The 23329-nt window shown below is 42.5% G+C and overlaps 1 protein-coding gene across 6 annotated transcripts in view; it reads right to left on the reverse strand.

The window, feature by feature from the left end:
- Positions 1–3285: 3285 nt before the first annotated feature.
- Positions 3286–23329, reverse strand: part of ELMO1 (engulfment and cell motility 1) — a 311109-nt gene continuing 291065 nt past the window's right edge. For all 6 annotated transcript variants that reach the window (XM_072853673.1, XM_072853671.1, XM_072853672.1 and 3 more), the window contains 4 exons: positions 19316–19423; positions 15600–15682; positions 9954–10031; positions 3286–4604 (listed from right to left, as the gene is read on the reverse strand). In XM_072853673.1, coding sequence (XP_072709774.1) covers positions 4404–4604; positions 9954–10031; positions 15600–15682; positions 19316–19423 — 470 coding nt within the window. In that variant the 3' untranslated portion in view covers positions 3286–4403. The remainder of the gene's footprint in view (positions 4605–9953; positions 10032–15599; positions 15683–19315; positions 19424–23329) is intronic.

Consider the following 23329-nt stretch of genomic DNA (forward strand, 5'->3'; position numbering starts at 1 on the left):
ATACGGAAGTACAAGAGTGTCCTCCTACTCCCAACATCTTCCATTGCTGGTTATTGCTCAGGATTAACAGCTTGCGCTGCTGTAGAGCTGGATTCATCAGAGCCACCTCTGACCATCGTAGTCCAATGCAATGACAAGCAAGCAAAAAGCAGACTGGCATTCATTCAGGGGCGTTTCGTGCCCATGCCCCTCTCTCCCCATCTCCCCCCTGCTAGGAGAGGGTTTTGCTTCTCCTCCCTTTCATCCCTCTCTCTTTTAAGAGCTGTTCAGTGGCCAGAGCGTGTGTGATTGCAGCTGGTGGGCTACAGGGCTGCTGCGGGCAGGCAGGGCTCCCTTGCGGCTCAGCCGCCTGCCAGAGAAGACAGGGATTTGTTCCGGGCAGTGGATCCCACCAGATTTCCATACAAGCCTTCACATTCCTGTACACGTGACATGTCTGCATTACCGGGGACTACTGATGGGAGGAGGAATGCCGGTAACAAGGGCTCTGGGCAAGCAAAATGCAATCCTGGGTAGGGTATGAAGACACGAGAGGATTTCGCAAATAAAGTAATCAGGACCTTGCACGGTCATTTTGCACCCCAGAAGACAGTCATCATCTACCTGCCTCTTTGCAAGAGAATGTTATTTTCCCCTGCAAGTTGTAAGGTTTAATAAAAGAGTTCTCCATACTGAAAAATGAATTGCTTCTGAGAAGCGGTAATGAAAGCCCAGAGAGTGCAAGCTCTTTCTCTGATACATAGCATGCTTTTGTGCAGGATTACTTAGCATTGCTGCTCTTCTCCTTGTCCTTACAAGCAGGGCAAGCAGTTGACTTAAGAAGATACATATTTTTCTTGATTCAACTTTTCTGGTAAAAGAATATATTCACTTTCAAAAGCAAAGTCATTTCAAAAACAGGAGCTAAAATTAGACTGATTATTTTTTTCGTTCTCTCTCCCCTTTATGGCTTTTACAAGCAATTACCCACTTAATGTTTTGAAATTATACAAGAAACTTCAATAGCAAATTTTTTTCCTGCTGCAGCTCCTTGAATGTAGAAGCCTTAAAAGCTTTTCCGGAACACACAACAGCATGAGCAAATGAATTTGCCATTTTCATTCTCATTTTTTTTTAAATGAATGGGAAGCAGCAGGATACTTGCTCATCATTAAACATTTTTTTTTAAATTTCATAATGGTGAAGCAAGCCTGTATGACAGCTCTAGAAACTGAAGGCAGGATTCTTGTTTGCACCATGGCCCTTCGCATTGCTGTGGGAGCGCTTTTAAAATAGCTGCATGGGCTATTACGCCAACGCATCTCTCGAGCCTCTTCTTTCCTATGGCAGGGTGGGACACGTGGGGGGTGACAAATTTAGCATGCCTGCTCATGTGACTGGCCCACTCGGTGCATAACCCATACAAAGAGCTGGGCCACGCAAGGAGATGGAGCTCCTGTAATGCAGGGCTGCAGGAGGCGGTGAGCTAGAGGCACATGGCAGTGCCACGGCATCCAGCCGGTCCCGGACCTGAGCCCCTCCGGTCAGGCTGCATCCACCCTGCGGGGTCCCAGGGCAGGAGAGAGGCCACTGGGCTGTGTCCCTGCTTGCACGAGGCCCGAGGGGTGCAAGGAGAGAGGCAGCTGCAAGCATTTCACACTCAAGAGCCCCACGCTGCCCGAGTGGTGTCGATGTGCCTCGGTGTAATGCGGATGGGCACGAGGTGTTGGTAAAAATTGAGGGCTGGGTTGCCAGCTCTTCTCCCACCACCTCCTCTGGGCTCTTGGTGTGCAATTTGGGACACTCACCTTAGTGGGGGAGGCAAGTCTAACCTTTCCCTCCTGCTCAAGTTGTCCCCCAGAGGAGGGGTTTTGTTTGCTCCTTTCTGATTGTCGCACAGACGCCTACCTGCTAAGATCATGGCACTGGACTGCTACTGAGCGGGCAGCATTTGGCTCTTATCACTTAGGAGTGAAAGGTGTTTCTTTTGACAACGAGCAATACCCATCTGAAGCACCAGCTCTGCAGTCTGTAAATAAAAAGCAAAGGTTATGCACAGCCAAGCCATCCAGCTGGGTCAGGGAGATTAATAAACTCAGATTCTCTGTCCTGCTCTGCATCTTGTCTTCACGCAGACAAGAGGCAGCACCAGTGTCTTGTAAAGAAATGTGTTCCTACCTCCATCTCCCACCCCCAGGACCCCTCCAAAATCCCCTGTGGCAGACAGTGCCTTTGCTTCCACTCATTCCTGACCCCTGACTACCTCTGCTATAGTCTGATCAGGCTCTGGAGAATATAACATCTCAAACTCGCACATCTCACGTTGCACATCCCTGTTCTCATTCAGACTGAATCTTCTCTCAGGCCACGGTCCACTGTAACTTCCTACTCCAGCGTTTAACTCAGAGTCTCTTTTTTCCTTACTTCACTATCCATTACCACGTAAACCAACTCACGTCTCCTCGTTAGATCGAGGCATTCATGAAATACTGCACACACAGCTTCAGGAAGGCACCTTCCTTAGGACCCTCATGCTTGAATTCATACAACGTTCTCCTCATCCTCCTTTTTGTTGCATCTGCAGGACGTCATTGCTCTCCTCACCTGGTGTGAGGTCAGTCAGGATGTTTGCCCCAGAGCCGGCTGGATGGAGCAAAGGTCACCTCAGTTGAGGTCTTCTGCATCTGTCTGAAGTGGAACCACCCTCTAGGTTTCTCACTAGCACAAGCTCTGACAAAACCCCTTCACAGTCTTCTTCAGCTGGGTCTGAGTAGGAGAGGAACTCACACACGTAAACATCTGCCTTCAGCCTGTGCGGTGGGAGGGAAAGGGCTGGTGGGTTCCTCTAGATCTAGACCCAGCACTTTTGAGTAAGTATATGGACTCAGGAAATACCTAGAAGAACATGAGGAGGGAGGAAATCCATCCTGCAAAGCCCAAACTTCCCCAGTACCAGTCTGCTGCAGCCAGAAACACTCTCAATGGAGGAAATGGACATACAGGAGCACAGCTACTCCAGCAAACACGGTAAAGGCAGCAGACTTAAATTGGCCATGAGCACACCAGTATGCTGTGATTTCGGATTTCACAAAGCATCCTTCTCACAGGAAGGCTCCTGTACCCATGGCAATGGAGATCTCTGGATGCATCCTTGTCACCATGAACAAATAAGTGAATTAAATGCAGGTAAGATGCAGGTAAGAAAGGTTCCACCTTTCCCTCTCTTCTTTGTACCAAACACCTCAGAATTGCTAGGAACCCTAAAGAAAAAAAGACAACTTCAGAAGAAAAACACAGTTCCAAGAATCATCACAACTCAAATTTTTATTCAACAGTGAAGTTGAAGGGAAATATCATTTTTTCCCTTCAGGGCAAATGTTCCAAATGCAAACTAAGTAAAAATATTGTCCCCCAAAAGTACTCACAATGAAATTAGTTTTCATTAAATATATTTGTTTGGCAAAATAAAATAAAAAAATTAGAACCCGTACAAAAAAAATCCCTTGCAAATTCGTAACACTGTAGCAATGACAACAATGTAAACCCGGATGTTTGGCAGTTGTAATTAATTTGTGGAAATTACTGTTGAACTTTGGACCAAGAAAATAAAAATCACTTTGAATAGCAACAAGCCAATTTTAGAGGCAACTGAGGCTTAGGGAACGCTATAGGGATGGGACACACTAGTGGCTTCATGCACAGTTTGTGCGAGTGATCTGCTAGTGTGGGGCTATTTAAGAGCTGGGAGGAAAAGAAGTTAAAAGCTGTTGCAGCATTGCAGCGTATGGTACAGCAAAAACCTGCAGACTTTCCATTCTGGGAGCCGATCAGTTGGGTGAAGGCTGGTGGCAAGAGTCGAGATGCAGTGGAAAGAATAATGACAGTGACAAATGGTGCAAGCACCGGGAAGCAGTTAACGATTTTCATCATCGCATTGTATTCAGTTGTGAGCAGGCTCTTGGGAGTGTCTGGGGAAATCTTCTGCTTACAGTAGCTGCTTCTGCTCCCTACCTCCCTCCTCCTTCCAGTTAAAGCCTCTGCCCTGCCAAGTGGGTTTCACAGGCATGCAGTTTGATAACATCGTCCTTTAGTTAAGAATGTCTATTCCAGTATTAAAAATGTAAAAAAAGTCCTCGGGAGGGTGCTTCTTAGTGGCAGTCTTTGCCTTAAGCGAGGCCAACGGCCTGCAATTACAAGTTAATTAAAGCAATGTAGATTTGGATGAGCAATGGGGAAGATGGGAATGGGGAAGGAAGGGATGCAGGGAACAGGGAGGAATGCAAGTGTTTCTACGCCCCTCCCCAAAGCCAAAATCCAAGGTGCACAAGTGGGTTTCTTTTTTCCTCACACTCTTCTTTTTTTTTTTAATCTCTCTCTCTCCAGTTATAGTATTTCCAGTTTCGAAGCAAGTTTCAGTGGCAGCCTCAGTTACAGTCATAAACAAAGTCGTAGTTGCTGGGCTCCTTTGGGATAGGTGGGGGAGCATCTGGGATCTGTATGTTTTCCAAGTCAAGGAGGCGTAGCTTTATCTCCATGCTGAGCAGCGTGTCTAAGTCGTTCCGCGTTAGATCACTCAACATATCCTTCCCAAGGAGGGCATTCAGCCCATCGGTCCATACACAATACTGCACAGGGAAAAGATAAAAACTGTCATTAATATACTTTCCGTACACAAACTGCTTGTCTGTCCTGGTCCTCTACAGTTACTGCTCCCACAGGGACTTACGAAGAGACCTAAAATTAGGTTGATTCATTTTATTAGCTCATATCATGAAGAAGGCATGTTCCACTGAACGGCTCAGAAAATGGACAAGCAATTCCTGAAAAATGGGAAGAAACTACAACATTTAGTTGTTTGATAGTTAGGTATCTCCTTCAAACTTCTTGTTGAATATTCTTCAGTAGTTATGGGAGAAAGAACAATACCTAACTTTTGATGAAATGAACCTCTGGAGATATCTCCTTCTCCCCCTCTCTTTCTCTTTCCCCAATACTTACAGAAAGAGCGTGATTATCTTACACCAAACTTTTAATTCCAAGACAGCTAAGTTAGGTAAACTGAATCCCACCCAAAATCCTTCTTGACTCTTTGTGTAAGAAATCCTGTATCACAGAATCACGGAATTGTTTAGGTTGGAAAAGACCTTGAAGATCATCGAGTCCAACCGTAAACCTAACACTACCAAGACCACCACTACACTGTGTCCCTAAGCCCCTCATCCAAACGTCTTTGAAATACGTGCAGGGATGGCGACTCAACCAGTTCCCTGGGCAGCCTGTTCCAATGCTTGACAACCCTTTCAGTGAAGTAAAATTTCCTCATATCCAGTCTAAGCCTCCCCTGGCGCAACCTGAGGCCATTTCCTCTCGTCCTATCACTTGCTACCTGGGAGAAGAGACCAACGCCCGCCTCTCTACAGCCTCCTTTCAGGTAGTTGTAGAGAGCGATAAGGTCTCCCCTCAGCCTCCTTTTCTCCAGGCTAAACAACCCCAGTTCCCTCAGCCGCTCCTCACAAGACTTGTGCTCTAGACCCTTCACCAGCTTCGTCGCCCTTCTCTGGACACGCCCCAGCACCCCAATGTCTCTCTTGTAGTGAGGGGCCCAAAACTGAACGCAGTATTCAAGGTGCGGCCTCACCAGTGCCCGAGTACAGGGGCACGATCACTTCCCTACTCCTGCTGGCCACACGGTTTTTGATACAAGCCAGGACGCCACTGGCTTTCTTGGCCACCTGGGCGCACTGCTGGCTCCCATTCAGGCGGCTGTCAGCCAACACCCCCGGGTCCTTTTCTGCCAGGCAGCTTTCCAGCCACTCTTCCCCAAGCCTGTAGCATTGCGTGGGGTTGCTGTGGCCCAAGTGTAGGACCTGGCACTTAGCCTTTTTGAACCCAACTATCTAGTTTTATCGTGGTCTGCTTTCCTATAGATTAAGTGGTACCAATTGACCTACACAAAGATAGGCTCTCACCTACATATCTATGCCTACTTTACCACAATTTTACACAAAATAACATATTGTGAAAACTACAGACTCTATCAATGCTGTATCCTTCATGAAAATTAAATGCCAAGCTACCTGGTGTAATTCTAAATGCTGCAAATGCCGAACTGGCCTCTAAAACCCCTTCCTTATTGTTAGCTTTTTCCTAATAGGAGATGCCATCTTTCCCAACAGCTGACAGTCTGAGATAAACATGGGCTGAATAACCATTTAAAATAAGGAACAAACCCAAGGGAGAGTGGTGATCTAGAGTCAACTTCTATCAAATAAGTCAATTCCATTTATTACTACAAGCCATTTATTCAACTATGAACAGAAGTACTCAAATGCTATCATCTAAAAATAAAGATTTCAATCATGAACTTGTGTCCTAGTTTGCAGGAGAAAATTAAATCAACCGTAACTGCATTTTTATCTTACAAATACTTCTGCTAGATTTCATGCCAAAAAATGGATTTTAAATTTAGCTGACCATTTGTTACATGATACCGCCAAGTTTAAAGATAACCATGGTTGACTTCATCCTACAGCAGAAATGAGGATTATTTTTAAGGAAGAGAGAGAAAACCCCCTCTTGGGGTATGTCTTCATCCAGAAAAAGGGCATATTTTTAAAAGAGGATGGTTAACACACTTCAACATCCACAGTGAAATCCGACCCATTTAAGTCAGTAACAAAACAGCAGGAGAGCTAGGATTTCACCCAGGGTGTTGGTAAGCCAAGCTGCAGCTTTAATATGAGATTAGCTATATAGATGAGACTTTAGCATTCAGGCTGTCCTGCTAACAAGTACTGAAGAAACAATTTAGCCTGCCTATTCTAGGCTCTCAAAGTGTGTTGCTGAAGACTTTTAAAGTATGCAATTTCTGTGGAGTGTACAGAGAACATCAGGAAAAGAAAGAAGCTATCCTAGAAATGTAATTATTTTTGAACAGACTATAATTTTTTATGATCGACTTGAAAGCTTTCTTTGGGAAAGTATTCCCAGAATTCACTTTGAGGAAAGGAACACAAAGGCAAAAGACTCTGCTCAGGTTACAGGAGCGCAGAGCATCCATTCAACAGATGCAGCCCCTGACGTAAATCGTCCATCACCTGCTCAGTGAGTACGGCCAGCACTTTCTCTGGGGAGGAATCCCAGCGAGCCAGAAAGCAGAACCGCATTTCTCTCCTCTTCCAGATATAATTCATTCAGGGCCCACAGAAACCAAATTCTGGCCACAATTCAGATGAGTGCAATGGCCTGGAAAAGGGGCTTCCTCTCTAATCTCCATATTGGCAAGTGCATCTAATTAAACTCCTGTACATTTTGAGCAGAGAGAAATCCTAATGAGATGGTGGAAAAACAGAAGCATTCATTCAGAAGCTTTTTTCTTTTTACTATGCGAAATAGACTAAGAGCCACTGAAAAATTAATTTACTACAGATTCATTTTCATGAAACTCCAATAAAATCTAATTATAGCCTCCCTCATCAGTTTCTCTGTCAAAAATCAAGGGTAAGATTAATCCACCTTTTAGCTATGTAGTTAAAACCAGCTATTAGTATTTAAATGAAAAACAAATACGATGGAGTGATCTCACAGTGCTGAATCCTCGGGCTAGCAGTAAGCTCCAACAGATGGCTAAGGGTATTGCCAAACTTAAGTGTGTAAGAATGAGGTCCAAATTAAAGTAATACCTTGGGAGTCAAGGCAGTGGAACCAGACAACCAGAAAGGTTGTGCAGGCTTCATCCATCTGGATGCAGCTCCGAGCAACCTGGTCTGAGCTCAACGCTGACCTGCTTTGAGCAGGAGGTCAGACTGGAGACACCCCCAAGGTCCCTTACAACCTGAATCATCCTATGATCCTCGCTCAGTTTTTGGTTTTAGGACACACCCAATTCCCACATTCAGACCTCACTCTACAATCATGAGGACTGTAGAAGTGCTTGAAAAAAACCTGTAAGGTTTGACCTGAAATTGTCATGTACTAACATCATTCCTGGTGCTTCACACAAAGCTTTCTAAACGTTAAGATGTCACCCACCAAACCTCCCAAGCTGACAACGCTGCTAAACTAGCACTTCTATTCACAAGCACCCCAGTTACGTTGATGAAGAGTCAGGGGCTTCATAACATGCTACTTGCCTTTCCTTGTGGGTGCTTCCTCTGAACATTTGCACTTTTTGCTTTAATTACAGCTCACTCTTCTGTAGACCATGGAAAAGTACAGAGGAAGTGAGATGCCCTTTTGAAAACATTCACTTGGGAACTGTCAAGTAGCAGCAGAGACTGCTGCCTCTGGCCGTTTCTTTGAACATATTAATTTTGTTTCTAAGAAGCTGTACAAGATCAAAAAGAGAAATAAAGATAATAGGTGTGTTAACACAATCACGAGCAATTGGGTTAGTGCATCTCACAATGCTACTGCCCGTCAGTGGGGTGCAGTAGCAGTTCTTGAACATTTGGACCATTAAAAAACACTTGTAGCCACAGGCTATATTTGAGATACAAGTGGAGGAAAAATTTGTCCATTTTTATGACCATTTCCTCTTATGAGCTGAAACAGACTAGAATTCAGTTTCTGGAGAATTTATATCAGAAAGCATCTAACGTATGTTCCGTTCAGAGGATGAAGACAATCATGCTTTTCTTAGACCTACAGCTCTAACGGCACATTAGGCCTGGGATCCTATCGCTGCTTTCTCTTAGATCAAAACTGACCAGCAAATATTTCTCTGGAATGAACATACTTGAAAATGACACGCAAATATTAATCCCCAGGAAAACCCAAATGAGCATAACTTAATTTCCTCTCCTAAGATGAACATTTATTTGAAGGTTTTAATCCAGAATTGCAAATGTTGAAGCTGTGTAACTAAATACACTTCACTTGTAATGCAATTTCATGCACTTTAATAACACTACAGTGTAACACAGCTTAATGCAATCTTCTGTGTTTCATCATCTTAACACAGTGTCCTGAACTGAGACCAAATGTGACACCATAAAATAAGTGTGCAAATGGGACACCAACTCTTGTTGCTTTAGAAATAAGAAGGAAGAACTTTATTCCTTCTTTATTTTTTAATATAGTGCATTCCACTAAATCTTTACTTGGAAGTTCTTTGAGAGAAGGACATCCAATGCTTCCACATAATTAGGTAAACTAGTTCCATCACCTTCCAAAAGGCAATGATGTTGTCTATTTCCTTGTGTTTTCAGGTAAGACAAGGAAGCAGGGAGGAGGCTGTCATTCTGCTTTGCTATTGATATTTACACAGTCTTCATACAAGTGAGACCCATTGCGAAACAACCCCCTATGGGGATGTAATAGAGAGGACCTTCTACGATCACCTGTCATGAATGGTCTTAAGCAATGTGAAACTAAGAATAAGTGGATATGCTATTCTGGAGAACACAAGTCTTTGGCTGAAATTGAGACCCAACAACAGTATAACCTCCCCTGATTATGTGGCATCATCAAGATGAGCTGAGGATGGCAGTCATCCTTTAAGAGCTTGGCTGTACAAATCTTTGGTGTTGAACTAAAGTTCACTAAACTGAACACACAGCAAAAATCCTCCAGGGTAGACCAGACCAGGAGAAATCTTTACTACACCAGGAAATGGCGAGCAAGGTCTGTGAAAACTGTGAGGTCTGCCCAAGCTCTCTTCTTTCTCTTACTTATGGTTCATATTTCAGTAGGGTTTAGAAATACTGATCTTGAACTTGGACCCCCATATACTCTATGATGTACAAATACAAAACATGTTCCTTCTGTAGCTCAGGATATGCATGGAAATTGCAGAAGGTCTTGCTCCCATAGTAGTCCCTCTGCTTTCAGTTTGTTATGAGACGTGACACAGGTTTAGATGGATCTGCATTCTGCGCCAGAATGACCATTCTTACGTTCTTATAAAGCTGGCTGCTGCCATAAAGCAACTAAGAGGGCTCCAAAGAAGTTTCTGTACTCTGAACTTGACTTACCTCATGCTTGTCTGGAGCAATGAAATTCAACTGGCCACTCGAGTCATACAATATAGAGAAAGCAAGCTCTAGCACCTCCTAGAATACAAAGAAACATATATTAATGTTGCATGAGAGAGGCATTAATACATTAATGTCTATCTGTCTTTCCTACCACTTATTCCCCAAAACAAGTGGAAAAATATGTTATGGTACTCTCCTGCCTGGCCAAAGCTGTAGCAGTACCAGACCACTGCAACAGACTGGCACAGTAAGAACCCCAACACAGATGCTTCAGTCAAAACAAACTCACTCCCCTCAGTGCTGACTGTAGCTCACTCAGTTGTGGATTACTTTAGGATTTGAGTTTAGATTTGAGCTAGGCAATGGCGAGGATTAAAATCAATATAACCCATAATAGTACACTTGCAACAAACTCTTCATGAAGACCCATAGTTTCTTCAATTTGTATAGATTAAACTTGCAAAGTTCTGCAAGGTTTGATTCTCTGTGTCAAAAATCTTGCCAGGACAGTTAATCTCCTGGTACATACTTATGCTCTTTTCACTTCTGGAAATCTATTAAACTATTCGCTCCCAAGAGATTTCTGTCATTTTGTCTCTACCTGAACCAGAATCACCAGTCTCAGTCAAACTCAACTATCTGGGTTACTTAGTTATAAAGACCCAAATGAGTCTTGGGAAAGGAAAAAATTATAATCTTTTTTCCCCTCAGCATTGAAGCTGGAATTTCAAAGGTGCCAAAGTGAATTCATTAAGCACTGACCTTCCCTAAAAGTCACCTGGACCTCGGGTTCCTATGGGGAAACCCATCCAATTTGAGTAAATAATGAACTTCCATTGGCCAACAGTGAGCGCGTAAAGATGTTGCGTTATCACGGTTACTGCACGCATCACTACAAGCGCCGTTACAAGGATTCCGTAACCTGTAAGCTAGCTGATATGAATATAACAACTCTGTGGAAAAAAGACCCAGCTACAGAGGAGAGTGCTGACTCATAACTATTTTGATCTGTATCATGTCCTGTTCTTTTTGCTTCTTGACTTCCTGAGCCCCACAATACTGATCGCCTTTGCTGACTCTCAGCTGACGACAGTCCCTACACTGCCAGCAGTGACAAGAGCATGGCTTCTTAAATTTACTACAGTAAGTTTTAAAATGGAAGAATTGACTGTGGGGACTGAAGCATATGCATTGCTCTAGATTTCTATGCCTGATCTCCTGGTCTGAAACAGACATAGGTCTTTGGATTTCAGTACAGGTTATTTCATTTTTGAACTTGTGTGATTAAGAGCAGAGTCTGATTCACAAAACTTGCAATCCTTAGGGATAATCTTGGATGAGCGGAGATCAGGCTTCTCATGGGAAATGCTCTTGGTTTCCTTGAGTTTAGTTATTAGGCTCAACCTGCTGTATTGCCAGGCCACAGGAGATAAGTCTGTACTAAATCCCCACAGAAGCTGCAGATACTAATAGTGCTGGTGCACTCAGCAAACAAATGGCTCATGGGTCACGTAGCTTTTTTGTGTTTTAGGCATGTCTCTTAGCCACACCTTATTAAGAGTGATGTCCCTCATTACAGAAACAAATTTACCTCTGCCCACGCAGACCTGGCATTATCTCCTCACAGAGTGTTATCAATTACTGACAGAACATGCCAAGCCATGCAACTGAGGTTGTGAAAATAAAACGTATCACTGAAAAAAGGGCTTGTACTGCTCTACTATGATGTTCCTGAATTTCATGAAGGTCAACAACAATCCCATAGGCCTGGCCCCTATATACTTGTCCTCTGGGAAATTCCAAGGGATTTAAGTTTTTGTTCATCTCAAAGAAATGAAAAGGAGACAAAAACTCTGCCTGAAAGAGGAATATCCCAGGGAGCCACGGGTTTGGTCATTCCCAGTCAGGCAGAGAATGAGAAAGGGCTACATTTAGGGCACCAAGCTTCCCTTTATAGGGGAAAGTGGGAGTTTGGCAGCCCTGGCTCCAGTTCAGCTTCTTTGCTCGCTGCTCTGGAGACTAAAGGCTCAGGAATTACAGCTTCCAGGTGCCAGTGTCTCTGTCACCTCATGCACAGCAAACTGTCAAGGAAAATGGAAGCCTAAGGAGCTGGAGTTGCCAGCTGGCCCTCCACACTGATGGTGGTCTCAATGGTTGAGCTGGCTGACTTGTCAGGCACCCCTACCTGGTTTTGTTACATTCCCATCAATGACAGGTAATTTTGAGGAATCGGCAATTCCTAAAGGAAAACTGGTCAGACTCCATCAGCCACCTGTGGCTTTCTGCTCCTTTTTCTGTCCTGCTTCTCAACCCTTCTCAAAGTAATTTTCTACTCCAGTTTTTTCCACAAGTTTCTCTTGCATTCTGGTCTTTCTCTCCCATTCCTTCCAACCTGCTCCTTCCCTCTTTGTTTTGCTTTTCTGCTCCACCACCTCAATCCGTTGAACTCGCTCCCTTGACACTCCTAACTCTTTCCACCCTTGCACATTTGCAGACCTCTGCCCTTGCCTAGATGCTTGTCAAAGGTAACAGTATTGGGACCCGTGACATGCCTCTCTTTTGAGCTTCACTGAAAACAGGGAACAAGAAACTGCACCTGCTGGCTGGACACTTCCCACTCCTTGGTTTCAACTCTGCAGGGAAAGCTGCTGCAGCTGGTATGAGGGGAAGCTTGCTCTCCCACGCCCAGAGTTTCTCTCTCCCACAGTCTCTGCTGGCCCCTCATGTGGGCCAGAGACAAGCTATTTTTGATGAAGAGGCATTTTAGGTGCCTACGGCTGAGTGATCCCATGCAGCTGGAATGACTTCACTACTCTCTGCCTACTCTGTCATCAACAGCCTCAAAACAACCATGTCTGTGCTGAAGGCTGAGACCACAGCCATGTTAAGTTTGCTTGCCAGAGCCAGAAGATCCCTCCCAGAGAACTATCTATATATGCAGTGGCAGGGAACTTGTTCAACCAACATGAAGTAAAAGAGAATTGAAGCTGCAGAATAAGAGGGAAGCGAGCAGAACCATTTCTGCTGACTAAAAAGGCACCGAGCCTGATGCCTGCCACATCAGCAAATGAAGGGTGATAGAAGAACACTTAGAAATACATTGCAATGTTTTTTCCAAATTCTTCTCTCATGCTTTGTTTTGAAGGCTGCAAAATCTAATATATTTCGTTTCCTTGAAATTCATTAATATTACTAGAGAGTCAGAAATGAGGGCTTTAAAATTAAACCTAATTTATAAACACAAGCAAGATGAACAACAATGGATTCAGGTCTGGTCCTATCAAGCCGTTCCAGCTTCATATGCATGCAAATTCCAATTCAGTTTAACTCTTATCTATTTCTAAATAGTCCCGCTGGAAGAATAACGACCATGTGCTAGCAAATAAAGAGATGCTGAAGCCACAGCTGTGTTCATACGTGACATATGTGACATTCTGCCACAGCTATGTCCATAGCAAATGCCACAGCTATGTTCATAGCAGTGGCATTCTACCATTCAATTTTCTTTTCTGCTAATGAATAAACATTAAGGTGGTCGTTATCTATGTACAAAGAAAGCACAGGATGAAAAGGCCTCTTAAAAAAATGTATCACTGACTGTGAAATTCCAGGAAGTGAAAGGTTCCATACACCAAGCTCAGCCAAACTGCATCCTGTGTCTGGCTTTTTTTTTTTTTTTTTTAAATTTTCATTTCATTGTCCACATTAACCTGGTACTCCACAAACAATGATGTGTTATTTCTATGATGTCACTTAAGTAGTTGCAATATTGTGCATGACAGTTTGATTGGGATGACAACTGATTTCACAAATTCTGTGATTCTCAGGGGAAAAATGAAGGAATCGAGGAAGTAAAAAAAAACCCCAAACTCCCAAATCCCCCACCACACCAGAAATAGTAAAAACTTCATAATTATTATTGCCGTGATCACGAACGGAATGCTCCAGCTATGGATGCAGCCATGCTACCTATCAACTCTTGATCTTCACATTCTCAGCCAGTAGTTTTATGCCAGTCCAAAGCAATTTTACCTGAGGAAATGGGGTGATTCTGACAGCTGAGGACAAACTCATCTGCAGCATTGCTATTTAGCATTAAATACTATCTAGACATTACTGCTCCATAAAGATGACACATTTCCGTCACTGCCACCCACTACTTTCCTTCTTCTCATCTTTCCTTTTTGTGCGGACATATGAGTGCTAAGACAAGGAAGCACTAAAAATACTTTATATGCATCATATAAATGCCCCAGCCAAATGCTGTTGATGGTTCAGCTGTAACATGAGGTAGGAGTTGTATGCAATCTATTGTGTGCGTGTGTGTTAGTATCCTGATTCAGAAAATCAACAGGGAAAAATACTCCTGGGATTTTTTTCCTGGCTTGGCTTGACTTTTTCACTTCCAACCAGGTAAAGCCAGTGCTGAAAGGAGATGACCGTATTCTGATAGACTTAGAGCAACTCCTGTATGAGAAACACGTGCAAAGAATACTTGAGATGCTCTGCATATCTGCATATAGTTAAGGAAAGAAAAGTTGCAGCTATGAATCTGCAAGTTGTGTGATGTAGTTTTGACAGTGCCTTTTCGTTTTCTGTGGTTCCTATCAGAACTGTTTTTTCCAGTACTTATTTGAACACTAAATGCATGCATTTTATTTTTAAAGTGCTGAAGCAGGAACTCTTAACTTTACTATTTTGTCCATCAAAATATCTTTCTAGTTGGACCCAAAATTTCTCAGTTTCAGGTAACTAGAAATTCTGATTCAAATCCTCTGATCTGGTTCCCAGACCTTAGGGTGCGGTTCTAGAACATCATTAGAGTTTCACTCCTTCTCGTAAGGTCAGACAGCACGACCTGATGGAAAACTTAAGAACATACCTCATACAATATGGCATGAAGACCATCACTACCAAAGACGTCCGACTTTGCTAGTAACTCAATTTCTTCTTGCTGTAGTGGCAATTCTTACTAACAAAAACTCTGCAAGATTCTGGCACTGTACAATTTGAGTCCTACTGTCAGTTCACAGCTCTTGATCTGAAACTCTGAAAGGTAGTATAAATCTAATTTAAGCTGATCATCATCTCCTACACATTTTTTCCCAAATGCACTGCTGAACACATCTTTATACACCTCATTAATTGCCTAGCATTTACCTTACATCCTTTTGTTGGCGGTTGTTTTTCTACCTGACTGGACCTGAAGTTAGCATCAGCTGGACATTAACTGCAAATTTGGTATGTGCCAGTGTTCACTGAATGTGAGCTCATCAGAGAAGACAGCTGGAACAAACTAGTTACTTATCAGAGATAATATAGGAGTAGGTACCAACAATCAATGCTGCTCTGCAGCAGCAGTCAAAACTGCTTTGCTTTAGAGGTAGAAGACACCACTATTAAAGACTATCCTAATGTGCTCTGGGCATATCACAATGCACGTCTGCCATGAAATCTGAGTAAAGGAGCGTAGACTGTCTTAATAATTTAACTCAAATGGTCCGAAGTGAAAACAAAGTGTGTGTGCATACACAGAAAGATGGCAGGCTGGAATGAAAAATACCTGTATTACTTCAGGGAAGGTCAAGTTGACAAGCTTTGTATTCTGCAGGGTGTGTGTTCGTAACAATTTGAGAACCATACCTTGTTTTGTTTAAGAGCTCCTTTCTCCTTCATGTGAGGGCAATCTTTCCCAGTCACAACAGCTTTTATATCTGCCACTGGCACTGCATTAAAAAGAAACAAAAGCAAAAACCAGAAAATGAGTTATAACCAAGTTGTGTAAAAGCTAGAGTCTAAAAAGAGGCAAGACTAATGTGTTAAAATTGCCACCTCCTTTGCCATTTCCAGCCTGTTGTAAGAAAGAAATCCGGAAGATAACAACTAAAATAGGAATCAGTGAGTCTTGACAAAATTTCAGGCATCTGGATAAAAATGAGTATGCTTTTTCTTGCCTGTTGAGACTACTTCGGGTAAGAGTGTTTCATATAGATGTGTAGCTCTGTCTGGAGAGTTTTTATGTGTACTTGTGTATCTAGAAAATGTATACTGTTTTCTGCCTTACTGTAATATGCCTGCCCTGTTGTTGCTCCTTCCTAGGCATCCAGGTAAAGTCTCTGCTGGAGAGAGGATGCTGGGTGAGTTGGACCCTACCTCACTCGATGCTGTTGTCCTTCTCTTAGTGCCTGTATAAATTTTTCAAATAGCTTTCTATTTCACTCCCATCAGCAGCTTAGTTGCTTTCTGGTATTAAAAATAATGAGGACTACTAAGGCTTATAATGACCCATTCCAATTACTTTAAAATGTGAAATGATCAGAAATCATTAAAAAAAAAAATGGTAAGAAAAAAGTTTTGGAAGCTGCTGCCACTCAGACTCACTCACAGAGTGAGGTCGCCAAAACATAAAGATGAATTTCTCTGAGTTTCAAGTGGAAGTCAATTTTCCAACAGTAATTACATTATGGAGAATCTATATGCTCCATAATACAATATGGTCAGCGAGTGACAGTTTCTACAATCTATAAACAATCCATTATCCTTGTGGCTGCAGAAAAGCACCATACATATAGAACAGCATAATAATATGAAAGTCTGTTACCGCCCAGTTCTTTACAAACTCTAATGGAAATACTGGGAGAAATGCATTTTCTCTTCTACAGGGTACAGCAACACTATGTATTTTATTACAGATTACCTCAGCACTACGGTCAAACAGATAGCATGGGATATAACAGACATTTTTAAAGGACTTTCTTTACATGGAAAACTAAAAGAAATGGAAGTTATTTGGCTCTTCACTACTCAACCTCTCCTGCCTTTAGTCTCAGCATTTCATGCTGTGGCCCTGCTGGCTTTTTATTTCTCTGACACTACCCTACTTTTTGGCCCAGAAGAGACATTATTTTTGAGAGAAGAGAGAGAGCTAGGACAAACTGGGAAGTAAAGGAGGTATTTGACTGCAACTATGGTAGAAAGGTCTTCTTAAGAAGAAAGAGTCCCTGCCATTTGCTGAAGATGCTCAGAAAATCAATTTCTCTGATTGCATAAGGTAGGGTTTTCTCAAGTTAGATCTCTTAAACAAGAAGGCTTTTCTCCATGTTTCATGCACTCGATCTCTGTGATCTGGAATGCAGTTACTATGGGAGATCGCAGGCTGATGTGACATTCTGATCCTTATTTATCTGGAACTTGGCCTATTCCTTCCTTTGGAAAAATAGAATCAAATACTTCAGATGGTATCAGAAGCTGACTACAAGATGCTGGAGGGTGTGAGCACAGATGTGATGTGCTCACAACAGATAGCCCTGAGAAAGAGGGCAGCTGTTTTCTGTCCCAGCTGGAATCTGCACAGCTTGTTAACTCTGCCAGCCTGAAGAGAGAGGTGACATTCACAGAAGTGAAAAGGTTAAAACCCCCCACATTTATTTTTGGAGATAGACACTAGTTATCCAAGCTTGGCAAGGACTACACAAAATGCCCTATGCTGCTTCTCTTGGTCCTCCATTTTCTTACCCACCTATTCTCTTTCATCTGTTGACCTGCTCCCAAATGCTGACAATCTGGTCATCATATTCAGACCTTAATAGTTCAAAATTCAATATAAGTCTATACAAAGAACACCAGAATATTTCTCAAAAATGTTCTGTAAAATTCCCAAGCCAGTTTGGTCTGACACGTTTTGAACAATAGTGCCATTTATAATCCTTTATCTTGCAATATTCTCAACTGTTTAATTAAACTCTAATGTGGGTGACACTCATATCCTTCATCGCCTAAAAACCTGAGATATTGACAAAATAACCGTATCTTTCTCAAACTGCATCAGTATCTGCTCTGCCAGCAGGCATGCACTGGGAACATCTGGGTCTGGCCCAGTGGTTCCTAAAGTAGGAGCCTTTTGTCCCCATGGGATCCTGACATTCCTGGGTAGGCTCAAGAGCCTACGGAAAATGCAAGTGCAAGATGAAACTTGCAGCCAGGGTCAGGGGTTTAAGAGTGGAAGTGTGCTCCAAGCAAACAAATCTGGGAACTGCTGGTCTCATAACTGTGCCTGCAGTTCAAGTGTGACCTTCATTCTTCTGTCATTCTGATGCTACTGTTAACACTCAAGGGCTACTTCTCTAAGCCTCATCCAGAAAAACAGCCTCTTCCAGTGCCAATGCAGCAATGTGAACCCCCGTCCTACATTCTTCCAAAACTGCAGTAAGAGCGTGAAACATCCTTCAGGCAATCTGTAAGGCAATGAAAACAAAGGAACGTGACTGCAAACTGCCAGGGCTCCAGCATCAGACAGGCTCTTCCTCTTTCCCTCCCAGACTGCATCTGGGAGCACTTAGAAATTTTAAAAGGTGCTGCCTGGAGATAGGTTAGGGAAGAAGAAAAGAGAAACAATTCTTTGTTTTACTAATATACAGGAAAGTTTAAATCACTGATTTTCTACTTTCTCAATTTTCAGGCTGGAGAAATTTCCAGTATCTGAAAAATTAGTCTTTCTGCTATTCCATGAAAGAAGTGGAGCTACCAGCTGGAATACTTGTACAAGAGTGCCTAATTTAATAATGCCAAGAATGGCATTTATTACTAATGGAGATTCAGAAAAGAACAAAAAGAAATGATTCCTTATTCAGTGCTTGATTTCTTGGAGTCACTTTCTGGTGACAGAGCTATACTGGTAATTATCTCAGTCATCGCAAAAAACTTTCCCAGGATTGCAGGTTAAACATCTACAACTCATGTTGAAGGACTAAGAAGAAATTTTCACGAGAGTATGATTTTCTGAAGGGCTCCAAAATTACTTTTGTCCATAAAAAATATCCTGATAAATCACCTGGTAGGAGCTGTCACAAAGGCATGTCCTCTGCCAGTTGGGCACACAGTAACTGCAAGGTCCTCTCAATACTCTTTGCAGCAATGTGTCATCTTTAAATCCACTCTCCACGATAATGAAAAAGACCTCTGCCTGCCACGGATTTCTCCTTCAGTCACTAGACTGTTTGCCACAGAAAAAATATCTGTCTCCGTGGACAGGAAGTGCTTCTGAAGATGCCCAAGTATTTTTATTTGACATCTGCAGTTAGACGAGCAATGAAAATAAACTGTGTTCTTCCTCATGAAAGGCATGACATTTCCAAGCTGAACGAAATGATAAACTCATTGGAAAGCTGAGCTCAGTCCTCATACACATTTGCCAAAACCAGGAGAACAGTGTTTGAATGCAGGAGGAAATGTCCTCTGCTCTCTATCTCCGTAAAAAGAGCTGTTGATCATGTCCTGTGTTAAGAGAAACCTACTACAAGTTATAAAGAGGAATGAGCATAAAAGAAGCAAAAGTAGCACAATCCTTGTGCATGACTTACATTTATCTTGCAAGGAATCATGGGGGACTTCTCCCTGCGGACTTTCTTCCAAGTCTCCGTAGTGCAAGACCTTGTGATTAGGTGAAAGTCGACAATACCAAAATTTGTCTGTTAAAACAAATGCATTAAACAAGGTCACTCGTATATCTTGATGAACATTATCAATAGCGTAGGAGAAAGCTTACTCAAACGAGGCACTACAGGGAAGGACTGCCTTTTTTCTTTCAGAAGAAGGAATGTGTGGGGTGTATGGAAAGTAGGTCAGCGACTTTGCTCAGTAATTTTACTTGATTAAATGAAGCTGGCATTAATATACCATTTTTGTATTGATTTAGTCACTGGCTCCAAAAATAGATACTAGCAAGAAACAATTGACTTAGTTTTACATGATATTATATATCCTTATGGCCAGAAGACTGGCTAAGTAACCACTGCTTTGAGTGGCTAACTTTAATGTACCCATAAAAGCTTCATTTTTAGCACCCACTATGTGAAAATTAGCCCTGCCAGCTATCTTGTGTGGGACACGCAGAAACTGATACATTTGTAATATCCCATACTTTATGAAAATTATGACTCATGTCTTTTTATAGACATGGGAGAACACCCCCCATATTTATGGAAGGACTGGACATAACAAACGTGCAAAGATTTAAAAAAGCAGACGTTAACTCCCTTGTCCTACAGATAACTCAGTGGTTTGCATGGTCACAAATATACACGTGACCGTGCAGTCTCACTCCACTTTGCCTTTTAGCCCTTCCTAGGAGATGTATATTTACATCTCCTGCTACCTCCTGCTTTGCAGGGTATAATTCCACCTCAACAATATTTGTTAAAATCTGCTCACATGAAGAACATCAGCTTTGCAGAGCCAGGCCACCATGCTGCCTAGCGTGCAAGGGTGGTGCTTGCCAATTCCCTTTCTGAAATGGCAAGAATAAGGCTACTCTTCCTTGTCAGAGCACTTTCTATTTAATAAATAGATCACATAATGTTAAGCTGTCAAAAATACAATCTTGTTACATCCAAGCTATAAATCTCCAAACGCTCAGAGCAAGGCTAGATGTTAAAATGCCAGTGGAAGGGGCAGAGGGTTTCTCTGCCTCTGTGCTTCTCTCATTGCTGGCAGTGCTGATGCTGTGCCAAGCAGCAGCCTAAGGAACAATTTAGAGGAAATGTTAGCATTGACACAGCCCTGTGGTGCTGCAATCGCCAGGAGTGAATGGAGCCACAGTTCGGATAAAATGTCAGAGGAGCTGTACAACCACCAAGCCAGCATATGTGAGCTTGTTTGGGGTGTTAGCAAACGAAGGACTTCTTGGCGCTGTTAGTAAAATACTGGCTTCATGGACCCAACTTCTTTCTAAAGGACACTCTCCAGTCCCTTGGCCAGCCATTTAAAATGCAATGCAGTAAAACACAGAGAAAGGCAATTCAGCTGTGAATGGCAAAAGTGGGCTTCCACATGCCCTTTTAAATTTCTTTGTCACGATGGGTAAAAATGTTTGGGGGAAAAAAACCCACACACTTCAAACCACTTTCTGAGTGTGTAGCCCCTTCTACAGAAAGGTTTCAGAAGACCTTACAAACCACTAGCAAAGTCTCAAAACGGTAATGGGAGAGATTCAGGTTATCTACTTCACAGGCATGTAAGACACTGAAAGATTTATGGTAAAGAGCCTGAGATTATGATTTTGTCATGCACACAAAAAGAGCTCCTGAAATACAAGCATCCCTGGACTGTAAGTAGTACATATGAAGTTGCACAGTACGGGGTCAAGAGGAAAACCCCACTTGCAAAACTTTTGTAGGGATTTAAAACTAGAGCAAGCAGGAGCCCTCATTCAGTAGACTCTCATCTGAAGAGCACACACACAATCGACTCGTTGGGCAGTTTGTGTGTCTCAGAGGATGCATGTGAAACTTCTCTAGATTCGTACCTTTTACGGGAAACTCTAGCAGGACCATTTCAAAACCTGATGCTTAAAAAATATACTCTGTTGAATCTGACTGTAGACCATCGTGCTCCTTGCCTACCTTAAGAAACACCCCTACTAACTGTAGCAGGAGGCTCTCATGTCTAGCTTTAACTGCAACCCCATTGCTTATGAGACTGTACAAAGAACATACCTTTCTGTCTCTGAGATTACAACAATCATGTTTTCCTAATAAAAGCCAACATGGTCTCACTACTTTCTCAATAACCTGGCCAAGAAGATGGTGTAACTGAAAAAAAAAAATTCATTCCTTTCAGTTTAGCACAAATGGGGCTGGTGTTAGTCAGGGTTTGAAAAAGGTCTCTAACCTCCTCATGGTTATAGCATTTTGGTAACCTTGTTCCTGTTTCAGCCCCGTGCTCCAATAACAGAAGAGGGAAAAACCCCTCAGTGAAAATGTCTTTACTTCATTTTCAGGAAGGGGTGGGTTTTATAGGAAGAAACCCTAGCTCTGAAGGCTTGTGGAGCCTTTTACAGCAATTCCCCATAACCCAAAGTTAATTAAAGAACTAATAGCCATAGACTGTAGCTTGAAGCATGTCCAACGTGATTCTCCTGCGGGCTCACTAATAACTGCCATCACACCACAGCTTTGCTGTCAAGAGGAAAACCCTTAAACGAAACTTAGAAATGGAACTAACGAGGTTCCCTCAGCCACAGCCACTAAACGACTGTACCGGCCAGGCTGAGGAGGGCAATCAGCGTGTTAGTGATGGGAAGTAACCCTTGCTTCTACAATCACCTCAGCCTTACCAGCTGGGGCATTTTTTTCAGCTGTATATGATGTTACAAACAGTTCATCAGACAATATTCCACTTATGTGAGATCCCAGTGCCTTGGAGGGGAACAGTTTTAAACGGGATGCATGCTATTTTACTGTAGTGCAGGTGCTGAACACAATTTTATTGGAAAAGTAGTGTATAAAATAATGCTGCAGTCAAAAATTACATAAAATTGCTTTCACTGACAAAAAGGGTGAAGAAACCTTAATTACAGAACAGCACGTGGGAAGTGGCCAGCATTTACTTTCAGCTCTAAACTGATAAACAAACAAACAAAAAAAGAGCAAAAGAAAAAGCTCTTTTCTACCATGATTAGAAAGCGATGCTTATAAAACAAAGAAAAACTACTGGCCAAACCCTCCAGAGCTTTTAAACCCAATTCCGCAGAGCTGAAGTGCCACAAGAGGCTTTAAAGATGGGACAGGCATTTCTCAACAGACTCTGTACTCCACAGCTGGCAGATCTGTGTGTATGCGCACAGCTGGAGCGGGGCAACTGTCTGTTCAGGAAGGAGTGGAGTTTGTTTTGGTTTTAGGCACAGTCTTATGAATTTGCCCCAAAGCCTAAGTCCCTTCTATGAGCTACAACTCTTATTTTGTATCCAGTGTTATTACACCTGCCTCTCTAAAACTCTTCCTCATAGCAAGCAGCTGTAGGAAGGGCAGTCGCTAACCACAGAGTCCTTACAGATGATGTGGGCTTTATGATTTCATCACAATTTTCGGACACTACACCATTTATGCTTTCCGGTGAGTCCTTACGTCTTTTAAGCTCACTGACCACTGATGCAATCAAATTAAAGTGCTAAAGATTCTTCTTTGGGAAACAGAATTAATCATTCTGGTTTTTAACCTGAAAAGGTTTCAAACAAATTGTTCTGATTTTCAGATAATTGCTAGAGCAGCCAGGGGGTTAAATATATCACAGCACACTGTTAAAGATTATAGATGAGGTTAAAAAAAACCCCAAACAAACAAAAAAACCCCCCAAATAACAAAATCAGCTACAATTTGGCTAGAAGAGTAATGTTCAAAACTGTGACCAAATAGTAGGGCACAGAACATTTTGCTGATGGGCTACAGAGTGCTTGGCCGTTCACATAGTGTGTTTCCAAGTGCATTAATGGCCAATGACTCATATGCCCATAACAATGCTACCCCAGGTAAAGAAGTGCTGTGGTTAGTACAGAAGTGCTCTATAGTTAGAATCTGGGGAGAAAATAGCTCAGATAT

The sequence above is a fragment of the Ciconia boyciana genome, chromosome 2 (assembly GCF_034638445.1).
Source record: "Ciconia boyciana chromosome 2, ASM3463844v1, whole genome shotgun sequence".
In the NCBI taxonomy this organism is placed as follows: Eukaryota; Metazoa; Chordata; class Aves; order Ciconiiformes; family Ciconiidae; genus Ciconia; species Ciconia boyciana.